This window comes from Paroedura picta, chromosome 4, assembly GCF_049243985.1.
Source record: "Paroedura picta isolate Pp20150507F chromosome 4, Ppicta_v3.0, whole genome shotgun sequence".
Classification (NCBI taxonomy): domain Eukaryota; kingdom Metazoa; phylum Chordata; class Lepidosauria; order Squamata; family Gekkonidae; genus Paroedura; species Paroedura picta.
Genome location: NC_135372.1, coordinates 117,145,944 through 117,170,237, shown reverse-complemented (window position 1 = coordinate 117,170,237; position 24,294 = coordinate 117,145,944). Strand labels below are relative to the sequence as shown.

The 24,294-nt window shown below is 46.9% G+C and overlaps 1 protein-coding gene across 5 annotated transcripts; it reads right to left on the bottom strand.

Annotated features, from left to right (window-relative positions):
* Window positions 1–812: 812 nt before the first annotated feature.
* On the bottom strand, window positions 813–21,048 carry TGIF2 (TGFB induced factor homeobox 2). 5 transcript variants are annotated; one of them, XM_077335339.1, is made up of 3 exons: window positions 20,802–21,048; window positions 17,749–17,987; window positions 813–3,847 (listed from the first exon to the last, which is right to left on the bottom strand). In XM_077335339.1, the coding sequence occupies exons 1-3, from the start codon at window positions 20,818–20,820 to the stop codon at window positions 3,257–3,259; spliced, it is 849 nt and encodes a 282-aa protein (XP_077191454.1). In that variant the 5' UTR covers window positions 20,821–21,048; the 3' UTR covers window positions 813–3,256. The 5 variants fall into 5 exon arrangements, with proteins under 5 accessions (XP_077191454.1, XP_077191453.1, XP_077191457.1 ...); XM_077335338.1 differs by lacking the exon at window positions 20,802–21,048 and adding an exon at window positions 19,746–19,966; XM_077335342.1 differs by lacking the exon at window positions 20,802–21,048 and adding an exon at window positions 19,203–19,253.
* Between the last annotated feature and the right edge of the window lie 3,246 nt (window positions 21,049–24,294).

Sequence of the window (24,294 nt, the reverse complement as noted above, 5' to 3'; positions counted from 1 at the left end):
CAAAAACATGCTGAAAAATACCTTATTGGTATTGGGGTATTTGGTCAGCTATCCAAAATGGCTGAGCTTGAAAAATCCCCAAAACATTCAGGATTTTTCAGGTCTGTCGGGGGTGGAAGAGAGCAACAAATTTGGGGTCTCGACCTCAAAAAAACAGCCCCCCAAAAGTTCCAGATGGATTGACTATAATTGTCCCCTTAGGGATTAGAAACCAGCAATTGACTATCCATATGGCCAAAACTACTGCCACCAATCACCAAGAGTGGAAACATATTATAACCAAGGCAAAAAAAATCCAGCAGCACCTATAGCAGTATACTGGCTGAGAGGACAATCTGCTCCACCCAAGGATAAAAAGAAGTCCCCATAAGGTATCATGGAGCCAGAAAAATTTGGGAATTCTGAATACTTACCAAATCCACGTAATTGACCAGTATTGGGATTCAGGAATATTGGGAAATTCTTATTTTACTTGAACCAAACAAAATACCATAGGGGGAGATTTGCACACCACTACCAGTCTACAAACCAACTACCGAAACACTCCTTTTGTTAGGTGTTTGATGTTGCTTCTTACAACTTAGAAAGCACCAGGGGGTGAAAAAACACGATAGCTAACAAGAAATTTATTATGTTTCTTAGCAATTGTTCTACTGAGGTTTAAAAAGCATATTTAAATATTTGAAGTGCACTTGATACCTCTCTTTAAGAGATTTGCTGGAAACTTGATGTATCTGAAATATACAGGTATTTCAACTAACGGTCTCAGTACTCTGGATCAAACATACAAATTAACCTCACTAAATAGGCAGTATTTTTAAAAAACTTTATTGATTAAAAAAAATCCAAAAAGTTATTTACAGTGGGGGGGGGTTGCTCCATAAACTACAGTCAAAAGAATATTTTCTGTTTTAAACTTTCCATCCCTTCTAAAACAGCATCTCCACCTCATTCAGAGAAGAAGAAAAAAAAAGTACAGCAGTGTAGCCACTGTGGTCAACAAGGAGCAGTGCATTGTGGGAACTGGATGTGTTTGGCCTTGGACCAAGAATGGCAGCTTTAAGACACAGGTGCACAGAAACAAACAGTGCAATCCTAAGCGGAGTTACACCCTAGCGCAGGGGTAGTCAAATTGCAGCCCTCCAGATGTCCATGGACTACAATTCCCAGGAGCCCCTGCCAGCATTCGCTGGCAGGGGCTCCTGGGAATTGTAGTCCATGGACATCTGGAGGGCCGCAGTTTGACTACCCCTGCCCTAGCAGCTCCATTTAACAGGCTTAGAAGGCTATAACTTTGCTCCAGATTACACTGCAGAGCTTGAAATGGCCAACCATTTGCCCAGCAGCAGCAAATATAGGCTGCACCACTCTTAGCCCTTAAGTCCATCTTTTGCTGAAAAAGAAGGCACTCTGAATTAGTTTAAAAAATAAAGTTGTCTTGCCCTTCTGGTTCCAGTTCCCCCAATGTGCTCGCTGCTTGCCTTCCTTATCTCCAAGACTCCCATCAAAATCAGGTCCATAAGCCTGGTTTTAAAAAATCTGAAAGTTGCATTCTCCTGGACTTACCTTTACTATTCATGCAACGTAATAATTAGGCTAAGGCCTTCTAAAATTAGTGTTTCTCAAGATAGATATATAGATGTATATATTTATATATATATAGATCACTATTTAACTTACATTTACAGTGAAACAGCACTATTCAGAACAGGCAACCTGAATCGTGTGGCCCAGGTTGCTCCATGTTTTGCACACTCATGGTCTCAGGCCAAAGGTGGTATCAACACAACAAAAGATGGACCTAACTGCTGAACAAGCAAACTAGTCACCACACCTCCCCTCCCCTAGATCCCAGGACATACTATTGCTGGGCATAAAACTCCATCAGGACTGCAGATATGCTGTACATTTCAAATAATTCACACAGAGAGTTCAGGGTCAGCTTTAGCCCGCCAGAGGAGTTGTGATCTATCATGTAAGACCCTGCTCTGTTTGACTTCCCTTCCTGGCCTCTAGAGAGCACCCTTGCTTCATCAGCAAAGGAGTAACTACATTCAGCATGATGAAAGCAAGGATACAAAACAAGAACTGGGAGGCACTCCACATAGGTAGTTTTTGTTTGTTTGTTTTTGTCCGCGCATCCTTAAAGTTATCTCAGATTGGCAGGGAATGCCCTCATGCAAGACAATACAGTCCAAAAAAAAAGGGGGGGGGATTAAAAGCAACTTCACATTAAACTATCTTATTCCCTTAGCACCCCCCACCAATGCCCTATACTGCTTTTGGTCAGCACTGTCCCACCACAGGCCTGAGATCCCAACTGCAGATCTCTGCACACCATATAGGAGAAAATACAGAGGGGAGAGAGCACCATAGAGAAGAAGAAGAAGAAGGGGGGGTTAATCCCCACTCCCAAAAAGGTACCTTTCTGCCTGCGCCTACAAATTTGTTCAACACCACCATCCCCATATTTACTGGCATCAATATTCACAGGGCTATGTCCCCACCCTCCCCTCGTGTATGCGCGGGGAGACAATGCCACTAACAGGTAACATTTCCAGGTTTTCTGATAGTCCTGGAGACTCTCGTTTGGATGCGAAGTAAGGAACCGGCCACTGTCAGTCACCCCATACAGGGAGTATTGAGAAAGAAATGCCACTGTTAAACAAAACAAAGCATTACACACACACATGCCCCCCCCCCCAAAGTCCTCAAAAAGCAATACACATCAGGAAGGCCTAACAGGAAGACACACAGCAATTGCTTTTCTTTTTAAAAACAATGCTTGCTTTTTGACACTCTCTCCCCATTACCAGAGGCCCTTTTTTGTTCTTTTTCAAAAAGTCAACAAAAGGTGGGGAGAAAGATTCTCTTTCCTTCCTCCCAGTAAAACCATATCAACCAGCAGCAGCGGTGAACCCTTTCAAGAACCTTCTGTGCGTGATTCTGGTGTGCCTGGCCAGAGATGGTGTCTTCCACACGGCTTCAAGAGGAAGGGATTTGTAGAGACCAAAGCTTTTCTGCCAAGCAAAGGATGCTGCATTGACTTTGGAGGGAACAGTGTTTTGTCAAGTCAAGTGGCTGGCTTCAGAGATGATTCGGCAGCACAGCGCCAAAATGCAAGGAGGAAGCCGTATCACAGTGTTAACCTCCAGAAGACAGCCCCTCTCTGCAGAGGCCAACCACCCCTTCCCCCCCAAAAAAGAACCTGGAAGAAGAAAGAAGACTCTCCAAGGAGGAACTGGGCCCCAATGGGCTACTTGGTGTTTCCAGAGAGGACAGCAGAGGGACACTCCCTCTGCAGTGAGGGGGGGAGTTGCCCGTTCAATCTCTCCGAGTCGAGCTCCGCTGCTTTCTGCAAGGCTACTTCCACCAGCAGCTGGAAGCTACTGAAGTCCTCTCCAAAGAGCTCCGGCGGCGTTGGAGGGGGGGTGTTGAAGAGTCCATTGGTGGGACTGGCGGCATCTGCCCTGGTCAGAAGGGCCAGGGTGTTGCCCACGGCACTCAGCTGCGGCTGCTTGGGGTGAGGATCCAGCTCAACCCGCTGGAAGGCAGACTGCTTCTCCTGCTCGCTCGTCACGACAGTCAAGTTGCCAGCAAGAGGCTGTGCAGCACGGCAGATCATGGAGGGGCACACCGACATGGACAGCACCTTGGAGGCAGCAGTGGCCGCCGCGGCGGGAGGCACCACCAGCAAGCCAGAGCTGGTGACGGCGCCACGGGGCAGCGCTATATCGCTGGCTTTGGCACCGCGACGGGAAATGGTGAACTGGTTGGGATCCTTGCCGTCCTTCCGCAGCATGTCGGGAAGAAGCCTGCGCCTGGCATTGATGAACCAATTGCAGATCTGCAGGGAGAGAGAAGGGAGGCGGCTTTAGAACACAGCACCGTAGGAACTGGTGTGGTCCTGCAGCTAAAATGCTAGGCTTCAAAACCCCAGCTCAGATTCCCCGTTCAGCTGCTGCTTCTCCCCATCAACTCCTCCCCCCACATACATTCACTGCAAAGTTAAGAGAGCTGATTTTTTATACCCCACTTTTCACTACCCGAAGGAGTCTCAAAGCAGCCTACAATCGCCTTCCCTTCCTCTCCCCACAACAGACGCCCTGTGGGGTAGGTGGAGCTGAGAAAGCTCTAAGAACTGGCTGCATGTGGAGGAGGAGTGGGGAATCAAACCCGGCTCTCCAGTTTACAAACTGCCACTCTTAACCACTGCACCAATGAACAGCAGCGCCTTCGTGGTCAAAGCCAAAGTGTTTCTGTAAAAATCCAACTGAGTTCTAAACACAGGGTTTAGCAGTTTCCGGCAGTGGGCAGGAGCATGCAGGTCTAAACTTACATACAAGGAAGTATCAGCAGCTTCCATTTTGGGAACCAGATCACAGATTTACAGAGAAGTTTACAAAAAGAACTCCCAGAGCCACTCTAGAAGGATTGGTTGAGGATGTGGCTCAGGGAACTTTTTATAACATGGTGATAGTGGTAGGGTGCAGAGATAAGCAGCTGTGCCTTCCGCTTGTTAAAACAAAACGGGACCCCCACACACACTGGTCTCGCCACCTGTTTTTACTTTGAGATGCTGTGGGGGGAAGACAAGTTTGCAACGCTGAGAGGTAGAATTCAGGTGACAAGCTGGGATCTGCCCAGCCAGCACAAGGATAAGGCCTAGAAGATGTCTTCCAAGATTCCTGGGATGCCTTTTCTCGTGCCAGATCTGTCCAGGGGTGAACAAAAACCTGATAGATGCTTCCTTTGTAATACAGTCATTTAGCCTGAAGTCTTGCTCGTTCGCCCATCCTATTCTTTTCAATCCCAATCTTTTTATCCAATTTTTAAAAATTATGTGTAATTTTCAAGCAAACTGAACATCCAGAAGTCGATTTAACTTTTAACCGGTGGCAGGGTTGCTCGGGTTTTGGTTTTCCTCCCTCCCTAGTGAAACAACTAATTCTTTGCCTGGTCTGTGTAAGAAATCTTACTGCTTTCTCCTCCCTATAAAAAGGTGGTTTTAACTGGAAGTTGAAGATGAAACTCAAATACTTTGGCCACCTCATGAGAAGGAAGGACTTCCTGGAGAAGAGCCTAATGCTGGGAGCGATCGAGGGCAAAAGAAGAAGGGGACGACAGAGAATGAGGCAGCTGGATGGAGTCACTGAAGCAGTAGGTGCAAACTTAAATGGACTCCGGGGAATGGTAGAGGACAGGAAGGCCTGGAGGGTCATTGTCCATGGGGTCGTGATGGGTCGGACACGACTTTGCAGCTAACAACAACAAACTGGAAGTACGTTCCACAGCATTCAAGGAGACTAATTCCTAAGGAAGTGTGCACAGGATTTTGGCCAAAGACATATTGAACCAAAAAAATAGGTTTGTTACAATTCAAATAAATACTATTGCTTTCATGTGCCAGTTTGCATCCAAAACCTTTCATCTCTAAACATGCTCACCCTGAATGATGCTGCTCACAGTATTGCAGCCAAAACCTGTGGTGGGATTCAGGAACATTCATTACACTTGTGTTCTGATTTTCCTCTCCACATAGCTCATAAATGGTAGTTTCCAATCAGGGAACGTCAAGTTGTTGAAAGCACCAAAGAGATTTACATCCAGTTCTCATTTATCCTTAACACTATTTCGCTCCCTTATATATTTGGGAAACAGCCTCCTGGGAGGAGACTGTCCGGGACCCTGTCCGTCCAGGTCCACCCTGATTGGCCCTCCCCCTCCAGCTCCCCCCCTCCCTCTTTGCCTGCTAGAAGCCTTGTGGCTGCGCCCTCCATTGTCGCCCATGAGGAGAGAGGCAGCACACAGGTACACTCCTGCTAAGAGGGAATGGGGGGGGGGGAGTCTGCAGCCTCCCTGTGGGCTGCAATGCCCTCTCGCTGCTGGGGGGGGGGCTTTCCACTCCCTTTAGCCCGCTTTGCAGCCCAAAGGGAGCTGCGGCCACCCACTCATGCCTTCCTGCCTGCCGCCCCTTTGATACTAGTAATTTGGGCTTTGATACCAGTAATCTGCATATTTCCTGAACAAACGTGCAGACTAATTGATTACCATAACAAAGAACAATATCTGCTTGCAATATTATGCAGCAAAAAACCGGCATCAACAATCATAAGAAGTTTGAGAAATTGGCAGCACCACTACATGCACATAACTTCCTGTCCTGGGGATTACCATAGCATGTTCTTGCTCTGGACACTATAAAGGATGCTATAGCTAAAATGTTTTAAATATATCAATTCCTAAATTTCCCATTGATGAAATAAAAACAAAAACTTCATCATTAGAAGCAGTTAATATAATACCCCAACCGCTGATACCACAGGTTTGCCCAGGACCCAGGGTGTAGCCCAGGCCTTCCCCATCATGGCAAAGCCCGTCAATGGTATTATGGAATGGGGGCTTTCAAAATGGCGGCTGGGGAAAACCTGCTCACCCTGAAACTGTCATTTCAAATGCTTACTTGGACTTGACCCGCCTGCTCCCAAAATGGCCAATGATGGACTGAGAAGTGGAAAGGAGTGAGCCACTGATCATTTAAACCAGGGGTAGTCGAACTGCGGCCCTCCAGATGTCCATGGACTACAATTCCCAGGAGACCCTGCCAGCAAATGCTGGCAGGGGCTCCTGGGAATTGTAGTCCATGGACATCTGGAGGGCCGCAGTTCGACTACCCCTGATTTAAACCTTTGCTGGTCAATAGAAGAAGAAGAGTTGGTTCTTATATGCCACTTTTCCCTACCCCTCTGAGTTCTGGGGGACATGGCCAGCTGACATCACTTCCTAGTGCACCAAACCCTGAAAAATATTTCAGCAGTACCTCCATGTTCAAAAGGCAGATGTAGCCCATGCTTTCTGCCAAGGCTGCCTTAAAATTGCATTTCTCCCCCACCGTGGCAGGGCTATAAGACATTGATTTAAGGGGCCTAGCCAACGTACACACAGGACCACATAAATCCCATTGCTTTCTCCCAGCAGCCTGGCACAAATGAAGAACAGTACAGCAACTATCTGTGGAGCACCCATGTCAGGCAGCACGAGCACGTAGACTGCACTACTTTAAAGAGACTAAAAATTAAAGGTGAACGGTTCCATTTTTCATTTTGCCAGCTAGCCAAGCCATAAAGCAGCTGCACATGATGCCTGCAAGAAGCACACAGCAATACCACGTGGCAAGAATTACAAGACTCTGGGAAGCACAGCTGCTGTTTAGGTAATTTGTTTCACTACATGTAGTAAGTAGAGTGTACAGCAATCCCTCCCCCTCTTTTGAAAGCCAAACTGATATGAACACTTACTTCAAAGAATACAATTATGGGAATATAAATCATACAGATTGACATATCTTTTTTGCAAATCGGCAGTCCTGACAAATGCTCCCTCGGGGGGGACATGTGTTGCCACAAATTCATTAATTTCCCCCCCCCCACCCAATATAATCTTTTTCTCCAGAATATCATTATGTTTCTACAGTCTCAGTGGCCACTTTTTAAAAGTGGAAATTTTTATACATTTTAATGCTATTTTATCCTTTGGTCAATGCTAAAAATATCTGGGTTGCCCAGCCCATAGACTGGTGGGTAGGATGGACACTCAAAGCCTGGACACTTATTGACATAACTGATTGTGGGGAGTGTTCCTCATTTGTGGATATAAATTTGCAAAAAGGATGCCCTGTGGCATTGCACCTTTTGCAAAATTTAAATCTGTACTACATGCACAATGTAGTAAACCTGACCTACTCCCTCTCCTCGAGTTTTGGCCAGATTACCTTGGGATGAGGAAATCGCCAGAACTGGATTTGTTCCTTCTTATCTCGCATCTCATCAGGGAGGAACCAGGGGCAAGCCCATATGGAGGGGGGAAGGCATGACAGTCTCTGTAGCTTTGTCCCACCCTTGTACCAGCCCTCTCCATTTCCTGCTCTGAGAATTTTGTTTTAAATGGCACGGTCCATGTTGCTGCAAGACCGCAAAACTACTTTGTCAAAGGTAAAATAAAATCTTCTGTAAAGACTCCACTGTCTTTTTGGGATCAGGCAAGTCCCATTTGTGTTTTCTGCAGTGGGGAATGAGTGGAGAAGGAGGGGGGGGCATGATGAAGCAGCCCTCTCTCAATCAGCCAAGCATCTGTGTTAAGTCCACAGATTAATCTGTTTGTTAAGCCCACTGTTTACACAAAATCACTTTTCGGGGTCCAGTTGCCATTTCCAACCTCTCACAAATCTACCCAGGCATAAATAGAGTTTGAAACACCATGAATCTCAAAAGGGGATGGGGGGATGCTGTATCGTTCTGGCATTTCTCCATGGCAACGTGGAAGTGTTATTTATTGAAAATGCTTCTGTGTTGTGGCATTGTCACATAGCAATGTGGAAGTGCCTTTTTAAAAAAAGAAATTGATTTTGGGGCTGGGGGGAGAGAAATTTTCAGTCCACAAGAGAACCACTGTGCTGTGATTGGTGGCAAGGAGTGACAAGCCAAGGAGTGGGGGGAGAAGTTTGGTTTGTCTTTCTTTGTATCCTTGTCAGGAGGCAAAAAGCTGCCACAAGGCACAGGGAAAATGCGGGAGGGATCTCCCATAAGGAAGCATGCACCCATGCAGCTTACTATCATGCGTACGCAAGCAGGAGGCAGCAGGAGGCCTGCACCTCTGTGTGGAAACGGTCTGAGTCTTCTTGCGAGTATTCAGGTGGGTTAGCCCTAGCTTTTCTGTGCCACTCAAAAGAGAACTTGCACATCTGTGATGACCAAGCAAACCCACAGCTACTACTGCTCTTATTAAAATTCTTCATTAGTTGGGGACTATATCCCTATCACTGGCTTATTTAATGAAGTGCAAGGAGTGTTGTTGGTTTTTTTAATTATTGCAGTATCTTATTTATTGCATTTTGATTCACCTTTCCTTCAAGGAACTCAATGGTGAACGGTCACTCAGTCACCCCAACCCTGCAAGATAGGACTGGTTGGGCTAAGATCACCCAAACTTTGTGGCTGATTTGAATAAAGGATTTCCGGGTCCTAGCACGCCACTCTAACCACTATACTGTATTGCAGGGATCTGTAGTTTGGAGGGGGGGGTCTGTGTGAGCTCTTAAGCGGCATAGTATTAGGCAGGTCTAGGCTGTCTTCTCAGCCACTACTTCCCAGCCTACATGATGCAGAACTGCTATAGTAGTAGTAACAGTGGGGGAGAGGGAGCAAAAGGAGGGCTAAGGGGGTAGGCAGTGATGTGGCACAGAATTTCTAAAAAAGGAATATGAATATGGAAACGACATTCTGAGTGATTTCCAAAATATGGATAGTGTAGTTTAAACCAGATTTTTCCAGCATCCTAGCCCTATTTTCATATGCACGGATTATACATACACCCAAACTTAAATAATGGCAAGCTCTCGCTTTATGGCAAACCACCTCTACAATCCCATGATCAAAACAATCACCAGAGGAAGAATGAATGGGGCTGGCATTATACCAGGGCACAGTAGATCCCACAAGAGTTCAATTGTACCTCAATCATGACTAGGCCTGGATTTTTAGTTATTATTATTGTTGTTGTTATGTGCGAAGTCGTGTCCGACCCATCGCGACCCCATGGACAATGATCCTCCAGGCCTTCCTGTCCTCTACCATTCCCCGGAGTCCATTTAAGTTCACACAGACTGCTTCAGCAACCTCATTCTCTGTCGTCCCCTTCTTCTTTTGCCCTCGATCGCTCCCAGCATTAGGCTCTTCTCCAGGGAGTCCTTCCTTCTCATGAGGTGGCCAAAGTATTTCAGTTTCATCTTCAGGATCTGGCCTTCTAAGGAGCAGTCAGGGCTGATCTCCTCTAGGACTGACCGGTTTGTTCGCCTTGCAGTCCAAGGGACTCGCAAGAGTCTTCTCCAGCACCAGAGTTCAAAAGCCTCAATTCTTTGACGATTATTATTGTAGCTGTATTTATTAACCGCCCTATCTCCTGAGGGCAGTTTACAATAAGAGGTAAAATGTATAAAATCAGCACACGACAGATTTAAATAAATATATTAAATTATAATATTAAAACAGATACATACAATTGCCTACTCTCCTATCATGGGAGAGAAAGAGGGGGCTCATGAGATGTTCTGTTAAGTTGGATGGTTAAGTTGGATGGTGGATGTTTTTAGGCCTCAACAATGAGCATGGCGGAATAGCTTTGTCTTACAAGCCCTGCAGAGGTGTCTTGAGATCCCACGGGGCTCTGATCTCAATTGGCAAAAAATTCCAACAGACCAGGGCCAAAAAGGCCCAAGCTCTGGTTGAGGCCAATGTGATCTCTTTGGGGCTGGGATCCTAAGCAGATTCTGTTTGCTAGATTTTAATATTCTCTTGGGGACATAGCGGGAAAGGCAGTCCTGAAGATATGAAGGTCCCAGACCATTTATGGCTTTAACATAAGAACTACTACTTTGAACCAGATCCTTGTCCGATCTGGAGCCAGTGTCACTGGATGAGGACAGGTCATATATGGGCCCCTCCCATCAGGTCCTGGTAAAGACCCATGTGGCTGCATTCTGGACCAGTTGCAGGACAAGAATAGAAAGGAAGTCATGTTGGACTGGGCCAAAGGTCTGCTTATCTGAGCCCACATTTCCAGCAATGTTCAGTCATATGCTGCTGGGAAGCTCCCCAAGATCCACTTGGCTCCCACAACTAACAGTCATTAATGAAGGACGGCCCCCTCTATTGTGCAATGGCTTGATAAACTATCTGAACTTGCTAAAATGGCCAGACTTATCTGCTTGATTAATCAAAGGTCAACGGAAGTATCTGAAGAACAATGGAGACATTATTTGGACTACTTAAAGAAAGATAGCTAGAGGTATAATAATATATTATTAATTAGAGGAAGCTATGAGTGTCATGTATCTGAGATGTAGCTGCAAATTATTCTGATATTCTTTTGTTATATTGTTTCCTTATCAAATAAAATAAAAATATATCCCAGAGACAAAACAAAATATTAATGAAGGATGGCCACCAACTGCTACAAGCTCTAAGATCCCAGGGAGAGGCCCTCATGACTGCCCCATTGACTAGGTAAGCTTCCTGGTAGGTACACAACAGAGAGACTTTTCAGTGGTAGGTCCACAACTATGAAATAACTTTCCCAATGAGGCTCACCTGCCCCCCAAGAACCTTTAAGAGACAGCTGAAGACTGTTTTATCAAGTAATGGCATGACTAATTTCAGTTCTTCTGCCTACCAGCAGTGCATATCATTTTAAATTCATTTTATGCATTATGTTCTATTTTACTGTAATTTCTATTGTAAACGGCCTTGAGTTCCTGTAAGGTAGAAAGTTGGCTAATGTTTTAAATGAAATAAGAGTAAATTTCACACAGGAATTCTGCACTATGTGATGCTATGATATGAAACTCCCATTCTTATGAGCTCACCATCCCCCACACTCTATGAAGTGCCACAGATAAGAAACATCCTTGTACTGATTTCTGTTCTCAGGAATTCAACAAGGAATCCTGCACACATCAAGGAATCCTAGTCACACAAACACATAACACTGCCTTATACCAAACCAGTGTAGACTCAGACTGGCAGTCAGCTCTCCAGTGTCTAAGGATGTCTTTCACATCACCTGCTACCAGGACCCTTTGAACTGGAGATGCCAGGTATTGAACCTGGAACCTTCTGCATGCCAAGCAAACGCTCCGTCATTGAGCTACAGCCATCCTTCCTCTCAAACAGCACAAATCAACTTCCACTTTTGTTTTCCAAGGGAATACGGGCTTCATTCTGCACTGCAATGCCACTGACCATTTGAGGCCCAGCAGGTATGGGAACAGCTTTTACCTGACTTCCTTTGGAGCACAGTCTCTCAGTGCAGACCCTTCATGAGAACCTGCTGCTCATTCAGCCCACTGGAAACTCCTGAGTAACTCAAAGGTTTGCTTGCACTTCCTCCAGAATTAGGGCTGCCACCCTTTTTGCCCTGTCTGTGGCAGACACAGAAATACAGAATACAGTTTTCCCCTGATATGAAGCATGACAATGGAAAACTTCACAGAATGAATTTCGACATATGATGCTGCATGCATCCAGAAAAAAAGAAATTATTTTGGGGAGTTGGCAAAATATTTACAAAAAACATGCCTTGCTTGCACAGAATATCCACCCCCACACTTCACGTTTTTAAATAAGTAAACAAAAAGGGATTTCAGTGGCACTTAACAACTAAACAAAATGTTATTGTTGTCAACTAAAGCCGAATTCTTTAGCTGGAATGAGAGGATTCCCACCTTGCAGGCACTTTATTTTTTTAAAAAAGGTTTGAAAAACAACAAGACCAAGATGCCTTGAAATCCAGGAAGTACAAAATGAAATACAATTATCTTCTAAAACATAGAAGAGTTCACTAGTTTGGGTAAACTAGGCAACACCTGTCAATGGTAGCTTTGATTCAGAATGCAAGGTCAGGCAGAGGCTGCAGGAAGGAGCTGTGCAATCACATATCCTACAATGAACGCTATTCAACCCCCAACTGTTTTAGGGATTTCTCCAGCAGTCTTGCAGGGGAATGTTCAGAAATACAGAAGTCAATCTCGGTCAGGGTAGTCTACTAACTCTTCCTCCTTTTGATCTCATATTACGAGCATCAATTCTACTTTCCAATCCTCTATGTCAGGGGTAGTCAAACTGCGGCCCTCCAGATGTCCATGGACTACAATTCCCATGAGCCCCTGCCAGCGAATGCTGGCAGGGACTGATGGGAATTGTAGTCCACGGACATCTGGAGGGCCGCAGTTTGACTACCCCTGCTCTATGTGGGCCGTGATGTAACTATAGAACGAGTTCAATGAAGGAGTCAACTTCTTCCTTGCATTTTCTATTGTCAGAAACCAGAGGTTCAAGATGTACAGTGCTGGAAGACCCTGCTCCAGTTGCATATGAACGTCATTTGGAATGGAGAAATAATGTGGAAAGCAGCCAGGGTAAAACACCAGATTCCATGGAGATACTATGCCAACATGGGGACTTCCCACACTAGCCAACATCACACAGTTTCCTTCCCTTCATTGCTAAAATGGTCAAACTGAAGTAGAAGGCATTTTGCAACAGCATCCAAAAGCCCCTTATTAAGGGAACAGAGGGACTGCTTCTAGCACCAATTGCAACACTGCACGGGTTAAGTGAGCCGATCATCTTTCATGATTCCTACGTCAACAGGCACCCTGCAGCATTCAAACCCTACAGCATGAACAAGGAATTTGCCTTAAACTCCCAGGAAACATTTGCATACAGAAGGTTCACAGCCACTTTCCCTGGTTAAGTCCCATGAGTTTACTGCAAGACGGAATATGTTGCTTTTGAGATACTAAAAGTGACCTTGAACTACCAGACAGTCTCTACAGCAAGCCGACTCTTCCTCTGCACACAAGCTAGGGCTGTAACTTGTTATCAGAACATTTGTGCTTGCAGCAAGCCAAGCAGAACAGACTATGCATTCTTGTGCAGTCAGATCCCAAGCTCCGAGGGCCAGGCCTGGTCAGCAAAGAGATGGAAACTATCAAAGGCAGCTCAGAACTCTCCGAGGAATGCTGTCGGCTGTTCCGCAGGACAGGCACTTTCCCCACTGACCCCAGTGGTATATTATAAACAAGAAGATGGACCTGAGGCATCGACTGACCAGTGGTTAATTCTAAACAGAGCTTCTGAACTGACTACTTTTCACAAGACTAATGTTGCAACAAATCTGTCCTTTTGACTTTCGTTTCACTCTGTGGGAAATAAAAACTGAATTTAGTTTTGACGTGGTCCTAAAGATTCTGGGAACATAAAGTCAATAAAATAATGGAAGACAAGAGGAGCTCCGTGTAGACGTGTTCACATAACAGAGGTTCTTCTGCTAACTAAGAGAAAAAAGATCACAAAGAGGGCTTCCGGTGACCAGACTGCACTGCTATGCGGTTTTTAATCTGGATAATTTACTTCAGAGTCAATGAGGCAGAATGTTCTTACGGGGCCCCTAAAATTTGGAGAACAGGGCTAAGCCAAAATCAAATGAATATGGGGGGGGGACCTTAAAGAGAACTGCAACAGTAGTGCCTTGTTCTGTCTTCCCTACCTTTAAGTCAGAATTCACCTCTTCTTGTGGCCCTTGGTTTTATCCCTCATTCCAGTCTCTGGCCAAATTCTAAACAATTACACTTTTACCCGCATTCATCTTGCTCTAGCTTTGTCTCTGCCTCATCTTCCCCACTGTCTAGTTTGGACTGTTAAGTTCCTTGGGAGCAAAAGCCTGTCCCCTAGTGACCCTATCAGTCTACAAGGTGCCCTCATGGATGGCGCCATACATATACAACTCAAATGCTACACTATTTAGTAGATATCCCTCCTCCTTTTTCACTTGTATTGATAATATCCAATGGAACACATTCTTTTCTCTCAGACTAAATGGGTACCAGAATTTTTAAGTCTGAATTTTGAATTAAGTTTGAATTTTGATCAGTCATGTACTAGGTTTATACCCAATGATTTGTACGCTTCTTGCCTTTACAACCACCACCAAAAAAACTTAATGTCAGACCAGTAATGGTTATGTTCTGCATACAAACAACATATATGATCCACCCTGTTTATGTACGACTCAAAGAGAGTTCAGTCTGTGAATCTCTTGTTCTATACAGTCACAATTTTTAATCTGAAACTAAAACTGAACTCATTCTCAACAGTGTGGTATGTAGGGTCACATTAAAAAACAACAACATAAAATGGGCTTATATCTTGGTTGAAGCCACCCTGGTAAACACTGAATCATTCTGAATTCGCATCAACCCTTTTCACATGGGCCAACCAAGAACCTCAGAGACTGCCTACAGCAGGGGTGGTCAAACTGCGGCCCTCCAGAGGTCCATGCACTACAATTCCCCAGAGCCACTGCCAGCAAAAGCTAGCAGGGGCTCTTGGGAATTGTAGTCCATGGACCTCTGGAGGGCCGCCGTTTGACTACCCCTGGCCTACAGGCTCCCAAAGTTCTGGACCTGGTAGCATCTATCAATATGATGATGGCACAAAAGAATGTGCATTTTTAACCTCCTAATCTATGTACAAGCAATCAATTTTTAGATTTCTTTCCCCCACACCATGCCCCAAAAGAAGGACCACAGCCAAGCATGAATCAGGAGAAGGAGGAACAAGGGGGTCCTTCTAGCTTCTACAACATTTAACACGTAAAGCCAAAGCCTGGCTCCTGACATTAGTCTGGAATCAGGATGCCTGAGATTTAGTCACTCTGCAGTCTTGACCAATCCTTCACATACAGAGAGTACTTCACAAAACCTTGAAAGGGAGGCCGATACCCAGGAAAGCCCCGGCTTATTTCACAGGCTGCCCAGACTAGTTCCCACAATGAAGCACATGCTTGCCAAAATTTAGATGTGACCACACAAAGCACCCTTCAGCTGTGCTTCATTCTATGCTAACAGAGGCAGCTAAATTCAGATCAGGTGTTGAGTGGGAGTCACAGCATACATTTCAGTGCAACATTGTTTACATCCGGATTGGATAAATCAATTCTCCTTTTATTCCCAATTTTCTTTCCTTCTTCCTTCCTCCACCCTCTCCTTGTTGCACAAACACACATAAAAGGATTTGTTATGATTAAGAAATAGAAGAAAACACCTTTGGGGAACCATTCTATTCCACTAAAAAAAACACCCCCAAACTGAACAATCTGTTTATACCCATATTTTTGTCATCTTAAGTAGTTTGTGCAAAGAAGTCTCTTTAAAATGGATTTTTTGAAAGAACATAGGAGCTGTCTCCTGAATTTGTGTGGAAGAATTAGCAATTCTAGGAGACTTTGCTTTGTGAGGGTGGCAACAGGTGAGTATACTTCACTCAAGTACATTGGTGGGGAGGATCTTGGCCAGAAATCCCAGGCAGAGGCAGACTTTGAAATTAGTCAAAAAGGATTTTTATTGAAAAATAAATGAAACTTACTGCTTCTTACTTTTAACAAAGCTTAGTTCTCCTAGAACAGTGGTTCTCAACCTTCCTGGTGCCGCAACCCCAGCTTCGGTGGCAGTGTGCGCATGGGCGGGCATTGTGCACACAGGCACATAACAATCGAGGCGGCCAGTGCCATGACTCCGCTGCCTCCGCCACCTGCCTCTGCCCGCCGCTGCGGCCAACAACGTGGCGACCCTGCGGAAGGAGCCAAGCAACCCCAAATTGGGTTGCTACCCCAAAGTTGAGAACCACCGTCCTAGAAAGTTAAAGGGTTTAAACACTAGGGAAACACACATTGTCCAATCCAATCTCCATCTCCTGCTAGACTAGGATTTAAGTGCCTAGTAGTGTCACCCTACAAAAATGTCCTCAGGAGTAAGCCCCACTGAGTAACCTGCATAGGCTTGCTTCCTAATTTTCATTGGGATCTCGAGAAATCAAAGGCTTCCATTTCTCCAGCACTTGTAACGTGGAAGTGGCAGAAAAACTTGGAAGTTCTCAAGGCAAACAGACTGTAGAGTTTGAGTGAAATCCTAAACCAAGTTGCATCCTTTTCTGTGAAGTCCTTTTCTTAGGGTCACAGTGTTAATTCTCTACTTTCATGCACAAATCTAGCTAGATCATGCTTTAATTTTTTTCATTCTATGGTGCCCTCTGGACCAATCTCTAATCAGCTAGGATAAAGAAAGGCTCAACATAAATACATCCTGGGTTTACATGAAGTATTCCTCTGTAATATATGCCTCAAATTTATGTGCACATAGGCACCCTGATACCTCTAAAAGGGGATATCAGTATCCAGAAGAAGAGCTAATGAAGCTCTAGGTTTTCATACCTCACTATTTCACTGCCCAAAGGAGTCTCAAAGCAGCTTACAAACACCGTTCCCTTCCCACAATAGACAGCCTGAGAGGTAGGTAGGGCTGAAAGAGCTCTAGGAGAACTGCTATAAGAACAGCTCTAAGAATTATGACTAGCCCAAGGTCATCCAGATGGCTGCACATGGAGTGGGGAATCAAGCCCAGTTCTCCAAATTAAGATTCCACTACTCTTAACCACTACATCATACTAGCTCTAGCTTTTCCCTATGTTAATAAATGCTCAACGTTTGAATGCCAATTGTACACTCACCCATGCTACTACAATCATCCACAACTACTTAACTTCCGGATTCATGCAAGACTGGAGCTAATCCCATCAACAGCATAAGTAGCTAGCATGGCACTGTGAATCAGACCTGGATACTTTGACCCTCATTATGTGCAAGTTAAGCACAATTATTTCAATGGATCTTTCCCATGTAAAGCTTGCTTAGAATTGTACTTCCATAAAATCAATGTAGCAGGAAAGGAATGGCTGCAAATCTTGGCCCATAAATCAAATTCACCGAACAAATGCCTACAGTGCACGTTGTAGAAACATGCTTTCCCTGAGGTGCAAGATTTTTTTGTTGTTCTTCAAGGTATTTGCTAGAACTGAATCACCGCTGAATACAAGACTTGGACTCTCCTTCCACTGACATCTCAGAATAGATACGAGATCACTAAGTTGCACTGTGTAAATGAAATGAAACTTGCCTAATTGCTTTGCAAAGTGATTTGGAGAATTTCTATTCACACACCTGTTGCATTCACTAATTATCATCTAATCCAAGTGAAAGCCAGCAATGGAATATATGTTGAATATTTGCTACACCGTCAATATAGCCTTGCAATCCCCGGGAAACCTTCCCGGGATGGACCTGCAAAACAGTGCTTACCTGGAGAACAGAAAGGTTTGTCTGTCCGGAGAGACTGAGTTTTTCTTGCTCAGATGGATATGCGTTGAACCTGTGTTCGTACAGCCAATCCCGGAGAATCTTCACCGACTCCTTTGGAAGATTGCCCCTTCGCTTCCTCTTACTAGCCTGTGAGAGATCCAGAGATACGATTCCATCCTCTTCCCCAATGTCACTGTCTGACATGGTGGAGCTGCTGGCAGATCTGTCCTGATTGAGGCCTGGTAACACAGGAAAAATTTGGGGGCACGTATTACTACACGCATGCCAAAGATGCCATTTCAGCTGCATATAACCAGAGAGGGAGACCTTTATGAAATGTATCTTGTTCATCAGCTCAGTGCCACTGTGAAGTAGGGAATGTGAATTGCTACTAGACACGCATGAGCAAGAGGGGGTGCAAAGCTTCCAGCAAAGAATGGGTTAAGCCTGACTATGGCTAACATTTCATGAATTGAGCCAACCTTCACAGGACAATCCACTGCGGAGCAATGCTTTGTATTCTAGGGGAACCAGAGTTGCCATGTTTTGAAATAAGTACTCCTTTGTAGTAAGGGGCAACACTTAAGTTTCTCTTTCTTTTCTTTTTACAAGCCTGCTCTTTGTGGTAGGGTTGTTTTTAATATTCCCCCAAATATGGTTCACTGCTTTAATGCTAACCCTCCAGACACATCCAACACTCACCCATTGTTCTAGAGCATAAACCTTTTCATTACCCCACCCCATGTGAGGGGGAGGGTTGTATGTCACCGAAGCTGTTAATTATCCATAATTCATTCATTAAAGTGATTTGGAAAAGATGCCAAAAGCCAGCTCTTTCAAACCCACAACCTTGCTGGAAAATTAAAGGATATTCAAGGAGCATCCAGCAGGATACTCGAAATGCTTCTCCTCAGATCTACAGGCAAGTCTCCTTCTCTCCCTCCCCCCCCCCTCACTTTAAAGGAGGGGAAGAAAAAAATAAGAGAAACTAATTACAAAAGCGGCGAGCGAACTGAGTCCCGCAGCCTTTCCGTTTGCTTAAGGTTCGCTCCAGACATGCGGTCGAGCTTGTTTGGAGGGAGGCAACCCGGCGGGACCTCCCCCCGCGCGCACAAACGCCCGGCCGCTTCAAGTCCCTCGAGGCGCAAGGCCGTCTCCCTCCGCCCGGAAAGGAGGACAGGCCAACTGGACCCTCGCCGTGCCCCGCAGAGCCACCGGGCTCCGGGGGAGTCGCTGGCGCTGGCTACGTGAGGGGAGCCTCCTCGTCTCGTCCTCCTCCTCCTCCTCCATCCCCTGATGAGTTGCAGAGGTGGAGCTTTGCGGCTCTCTCCCCCGTTTCCTCCAGGCCCCGAGAGCTGCCCACACCGCCAGCTGCACATGGGAAAAGCTCCGGCCGGCCCAGAGCGGGCGAGGGAGGGAGGGAGGGAGGGGAAATTAAAAGCGTAAAACAATACAGGAAGGAGCGACGAGACGCGGTCGGGAAGCACGTTTTCGGGACGCGCTCCTTCGGCCCCATGCAGCCCACTTTCGGCATCCATAAAAAAGTTCCCCCTTCCCCCCCCAAAAAAAAACCTCCCCCAAAGGGAAGCGAAATCCGCAACAAGCGGCATTCTCCCGGCCTCATTCCGACACAAAGAGAACGCCGCGGAAGGCAGAGCCAAGCCGGGAAGGAGGAGGGGGGCGCGGGGGTCGGGAGCCTCGAAAAGGCGGCCGCTCGATTTCGGGAGGCAAATCACGTGCCATAAGTTGGCTACTTAGTCGGAAGCAGCAGCAAAACACGCTTTCGGGACACTCGTTTTCCGCCGCCCCCCGCAGTACTTGGAGAAGGAGGTCAGATCCGAGTTTCGGGGGGGGGGGCGGCAAGAAGGGGCCGCCTCCTCCATCTCCTTCCCGCACGCTCTCGCTTTAAATCCCTGCCGCTCTCACTCCAGAAAACACACACACACACAAAACAAGCCGGGACTCCATGTTTTCTGCCTTTGCATCGCCGCTCTTACCCCCGGGTCTCCTCCTCCTCCTGCGGGCCCTTTCCATGGGGGCGATCAAAGGACAAAGCTTTGGAGGAGCCCAGCGCCCCCGCCCCCGGAAGAGGGGTCCCTTCCCCGGCACCCACGCAGGGGAGCGATCGGAAGGCCAGGGACGCGCACACAAAAAAGTTTCTCTCTGTCGCTCTCCGCCTGAGTGACAGATGCCGAGACAAGAGTGCTCTTTGTTCCAAAAGAAACAGGAACTTGCGCGCCCCCCCCCCCGCCAAGCGTTACCCCGGTTTTGCTCCAAACACATCGCCTCTCCTCCTCCTCCCCCCAGCTGTCATTTCATAAACTCGACTAAAGAAAAAAAAATCCCCTTCTGAAAATGCACATCACAAAACGTGAGGTTGGGGGGGGAGGCACATATGGGGAGAGGGAGGAGTTTGCAAAAGAGAAAATTGGGAAAGTTGCCATTTTGGGATCAAGAGAGAAAAGCGAACATGCCCCCGGGGGGGAGGGACGAGAGAGAAAAAAACAAAACTTTAGATAGTTTTTGTGTGTGTTTTTTAATCTACTTAGGGGTTGGGGGGAAGGCTCTTCCGTGGAGAAAGGAAGGCAACGGAGTTGGGTCCAGTTTGCTTTTCTCCTGCAACGGAGCAATAAATGGGGCTGAACAAAAGATCCCCTTCGCGGCTCGCTCGCTCGCCTGGCTCCGAGGCGCTCCTTCCCGCAGCGGCGTTGAGTGCCCGGGAGGCATTTCCCCCCTCCTTCCCTCGTGCTCGCGCTTTCCCCGAACTTCTTGCAAAGTTTCGGGAGTTTTGCAAGGACCGATCACCGCCACTGGCGCCCCCACACAAACAGAGCCGGTCTCCACGAGGGCGCTCCATTCTCTACGCCCACAGGCGCACGAAAACTCTCTCTCTCCCCCCCCCCCCCGCCCGCGACTTCGGCTGGCAAAGCAAGCGCTTTCTCAGGCTTTCAAAAGCGCCCCGCGCTTTACACGAACTTTCCCGCAGGCTGGGAAGGGGCCGAAGCGCACGAGCCGCGAACTCCGCGAGGCGAGCAACTTTGCAGACAACTCACTTTTTCGGGTCGGCTTCATTCTCTTCCTGGCGGCGGCGGCGTCTCCCACCCCGCCCCCGTTCCCCTCCTGGCTCTGCTCCCGGCGAAGTTTCCAGCCGGGTCTTGCAGCTGATGCTGCCTGGGTCCTCGCGGGCCGAGGAGATGGACAACTCCCTTTGTGTGCCGCGGCCGCCACTCAAGAGGAGGGGTCTGCGGGCGGCTGCTCGAGGCGTCTTTAATACCTAACCTGACACACGGACTGACAGCTCGGGCTGGAAACTACCTCTGCGGGTGACGTCAGAGCCCTTCTTCCAGTGCCTGCTCGGCAGAGTGCAGGGCCGGGGCAGCCAGTGGAGGGAGAAAGCCAATCTCGCCTCCGCCCCCTCCCCCAAGATTTGAAATGTGGGGGAGGGGGCACTGGCGGAAGGTGGGTGGTACCAGCCAGGACCTAAAAAACATCGCACACCTCCCTTTTCAGGAAGAAGAAGAAGAAGGGGAAAAAAAGGAGGGGGGGTTGTGGACGAGAAAACTTTGTTTCAGAGCTTGATCCATGGGGATTTCATTTATGGGGACAAAAAAACAAGACACACTCCACTGCTTTGTTAGCAAAGTCTTTAGGTGATCAGAGGTTTTCTTGATGAAGCCAACAACAAGACAAATCTAATAACCATGTATCCCAGCGTGTAGCTGATTGAGGAAGGGGTTTATTCCAGCTTGTATGTTGTTAAGAAGTTTTCTTAATGGTGAAATATTCGTGGCTACACCTATAATTGCAGATCTTCCTCCAATTAAAAAAAAACCCTAGAAGGCCAAAGGTGGGCTCCACTCCCATGGGGAAAAAGGGAAGCCGTGTTGGAATTCTTCTCAGGGCTCTTTGGAGAATTTTTAACATTTCTGTTCATAAACGCAAAGGCAAGCCAAGTCTTTCCAATCAAAGGGAATTATTCTGCGCATGGTCCCACATGCTAGAACACCAGAGTCACAGTCCAGTACACAGCGATGGCCACTAACATGTTTACTGAGAAGTATGGGCCACTAAGTGTAATGGGACTGTCTTCCAGGTAAGTAGAGATATCTTTAACTTGTATTAAAATTAATTAATCCTAAACATGCCTAATTCTGTAGTACTTTGTAGAACATATATATGAACAGAAGAGCTCTGTCTCTCCATCTTCATAATTCATTAAGGGGTAAGTGGGTGGGGCTGGTCCAGGTGAGGGGCCAATCACCAGGACAGCCTTCCGATTGGCCCCTCACCGGACTGACTAGAGTTCCACCCCCCCCCCCCCGGGGGACCGTTCACGCAGCCAGCAGGACCAAGCCGGAGACTGCACTCCAGCCCACGCTTGCTGCTGCCTACGGGGCGCCAGCCCCACTGCAGCTGACGGCATCATGGGAAACAGGGCGATGGCGGGGCCTGGTGAGCTTCCTGCCGAGCCCACACGCTTCTGGCCCCAGCTGCTGAGGACCTGCTTGTCCCGACTGTAAACAAGCTGCCCGCCACACACGCGGGAGGACAAGTGCTTCGGAAGCCCACCACCCTACCCAGCACTCCACTGCATTCTCCGAGGTAACTGTGCGGGAGGGGGGATGGCCGCTGCCTCCCCCCTCCCCCCTCCGGAACCCCCACACCTGCCTCCACGGGGCTCTGGAGCATTACGGGTAGGGAGGGAGTAATGCCCGCCCTCTCCCCCCGCTCCCAGAGACAGTGCCTGCCTTCACGCTGCTCCGTGGCCCTCTGGAGGGTGGCACCAATGGTGGGGGAAATGGCTGCCGCCTTTCCCTGCTCCCAACGCCCTGCAACGGCCTCTGCAGCCCTCTGCAGGGCCATGGATGATGCCCAAAGGGGGGGGTGGCCGCTTCCTTCCCCAGCGCCCCCACCGTTCTGTTGCCCATGCCACACTCCTTGCGCTGCTGCTGCTGCTGAGATGGCGCCTACAGCCCATGGTATTTGCCATACCACGGGATTATCTGCTCTCCCGGCCCAGCCGTGGCCTCGGTGTGGGGGGCCCACTATGACTTCCCTGCCCCCCTGGGCCCATAGGTCTGCTTGCTGCCGGCCGGGAGGGGCCCTTTCAAAGCCCGTTCTTACGAATGGGCTTTGAAACCTACTAAACAATAAAGTTGTTACCATCCTTGTTATAACAAGAAGTTCTGACAGGTGTTAACACCATGTAATGTATAGTTAAGAATGAACAGGGGAGAAGGGATGATAAAGACCAAGATGGTATGATAAGCTAGACAATAAATACATAAATACAAATAAATACAAATTGTTAAGCTAGACAATAAATACATTCAACAACATTAGCAATTATAAAAAAATGTGAAACTTGCACTGGAAACATAACAGAACCCCCATATTAAATAGGTTTCGAGGGTGATCTGCAATAGAGAAAGGTTATGGGAAAAAGACTAAGCTTTTCATGCCCATCAGTTTTCCTGCTCCAAATTGCCTCCCATTTCCTCCCCCTCTAGAGTTCCAAAACACATTTTCAACACCATGGAAGGAAGAAGAAAGAAGGAATAGAGGAGGAAAGGGTAAAGAACACACACACGCCAGTCAGTCCACACAAGCTATTCAAAGCTACTTTCTCTTCTGTAAAAAAAATGACTTTATAGTTCTGTTTCTCAGACTGTCTTAGTCGAAGGTGGCTTTAATTAGCCATGCTGGTCCATAGCAAAATCCAAAAACAAAAGGGGAGAAGAACATCAACTTTCAGGCCATGGTATTAGGACTCTTTATTCTCACCCCACCACCCCATCCCTGGCCACCTTTTATAGTTCCGTGTAAATGTTCTGAAATGTTTTCTGTAAACCGCCCAGAGACGTAGGGAAGAGCGGTATAAAAATCTAAATAAATAAATTAAATTAAATAAATAGTTATCATGCAGCCCAATAAAAAGTTATGAAGAACTTTAAAAGTTTACAAAGAGTTTTGGGTCATTTTGTTTGGTCCTAACAAAATATAATATAGGGTTCTGTTCTCCCACAAGATTGGCTTGTCACGCATATATGGGCACTTGGTGGCCACATTAATTCTGTGCAGGAATTGCAATGATTAATCAGATATTCACAGCCTGTGACCCACCACAATCCACAGTGCAGCCCCCAATCAGTGCTGTGGCCTGACAGAACTATCTTGTTATAGAGTCTCAGGCAAAACCAAGAGGTTGATGGAACACATTGTAGGCTGCCATAGGCTGCCTTGTAGGCTAGCTTTGGGATTGGAATGTCACAGGCTTTACTGCTATTATGCTGTTTGGACTGATTAAGAGCCTAAGATGCAGTCTTTTAGAACAAGTAGAACTTTGTTTGAAATAAGGGTCTTGTGTGACTCAAAAGACTGAACACTGAATTTTAGAGCCAGTTTGGTGTAGTGGTTAGGAGTGCGGCCTTCTAATCTGGCATGCCAGGTTCGATTCTGTGCTCCCCCACATGCAACCAGCTGGGTGTCCTTGAGCTCGCCACGGCACTGATAAAACTGTTCTGACCGAGCAGTAATATCAGGGCT

Bases quoted from the DNA above. Each gene is read 5' to 3' on its own strand.
- TGIF2 (XM_077335338.1), bottom strand. From the start codon at position 19,782: ATGGAAAGGGCCCGCAGGAGGAGGAGGAGACCCGGGG. The intron at 17,988-19,745 runs GTAAGAGCGGCG...CTGTGTTACCAG, and splicing joins GAGGAGGAGGAGACCCGGGG to GCCTCAATCAGGACAGATCT. The intron at 3,848-17,748 runs GTAAGCACTGTT...CTCTCCCTGCAG, and splicing joins CAAACCTTTCTGTTCTCCAG to ATCTGCAATTGGTTCATCAA.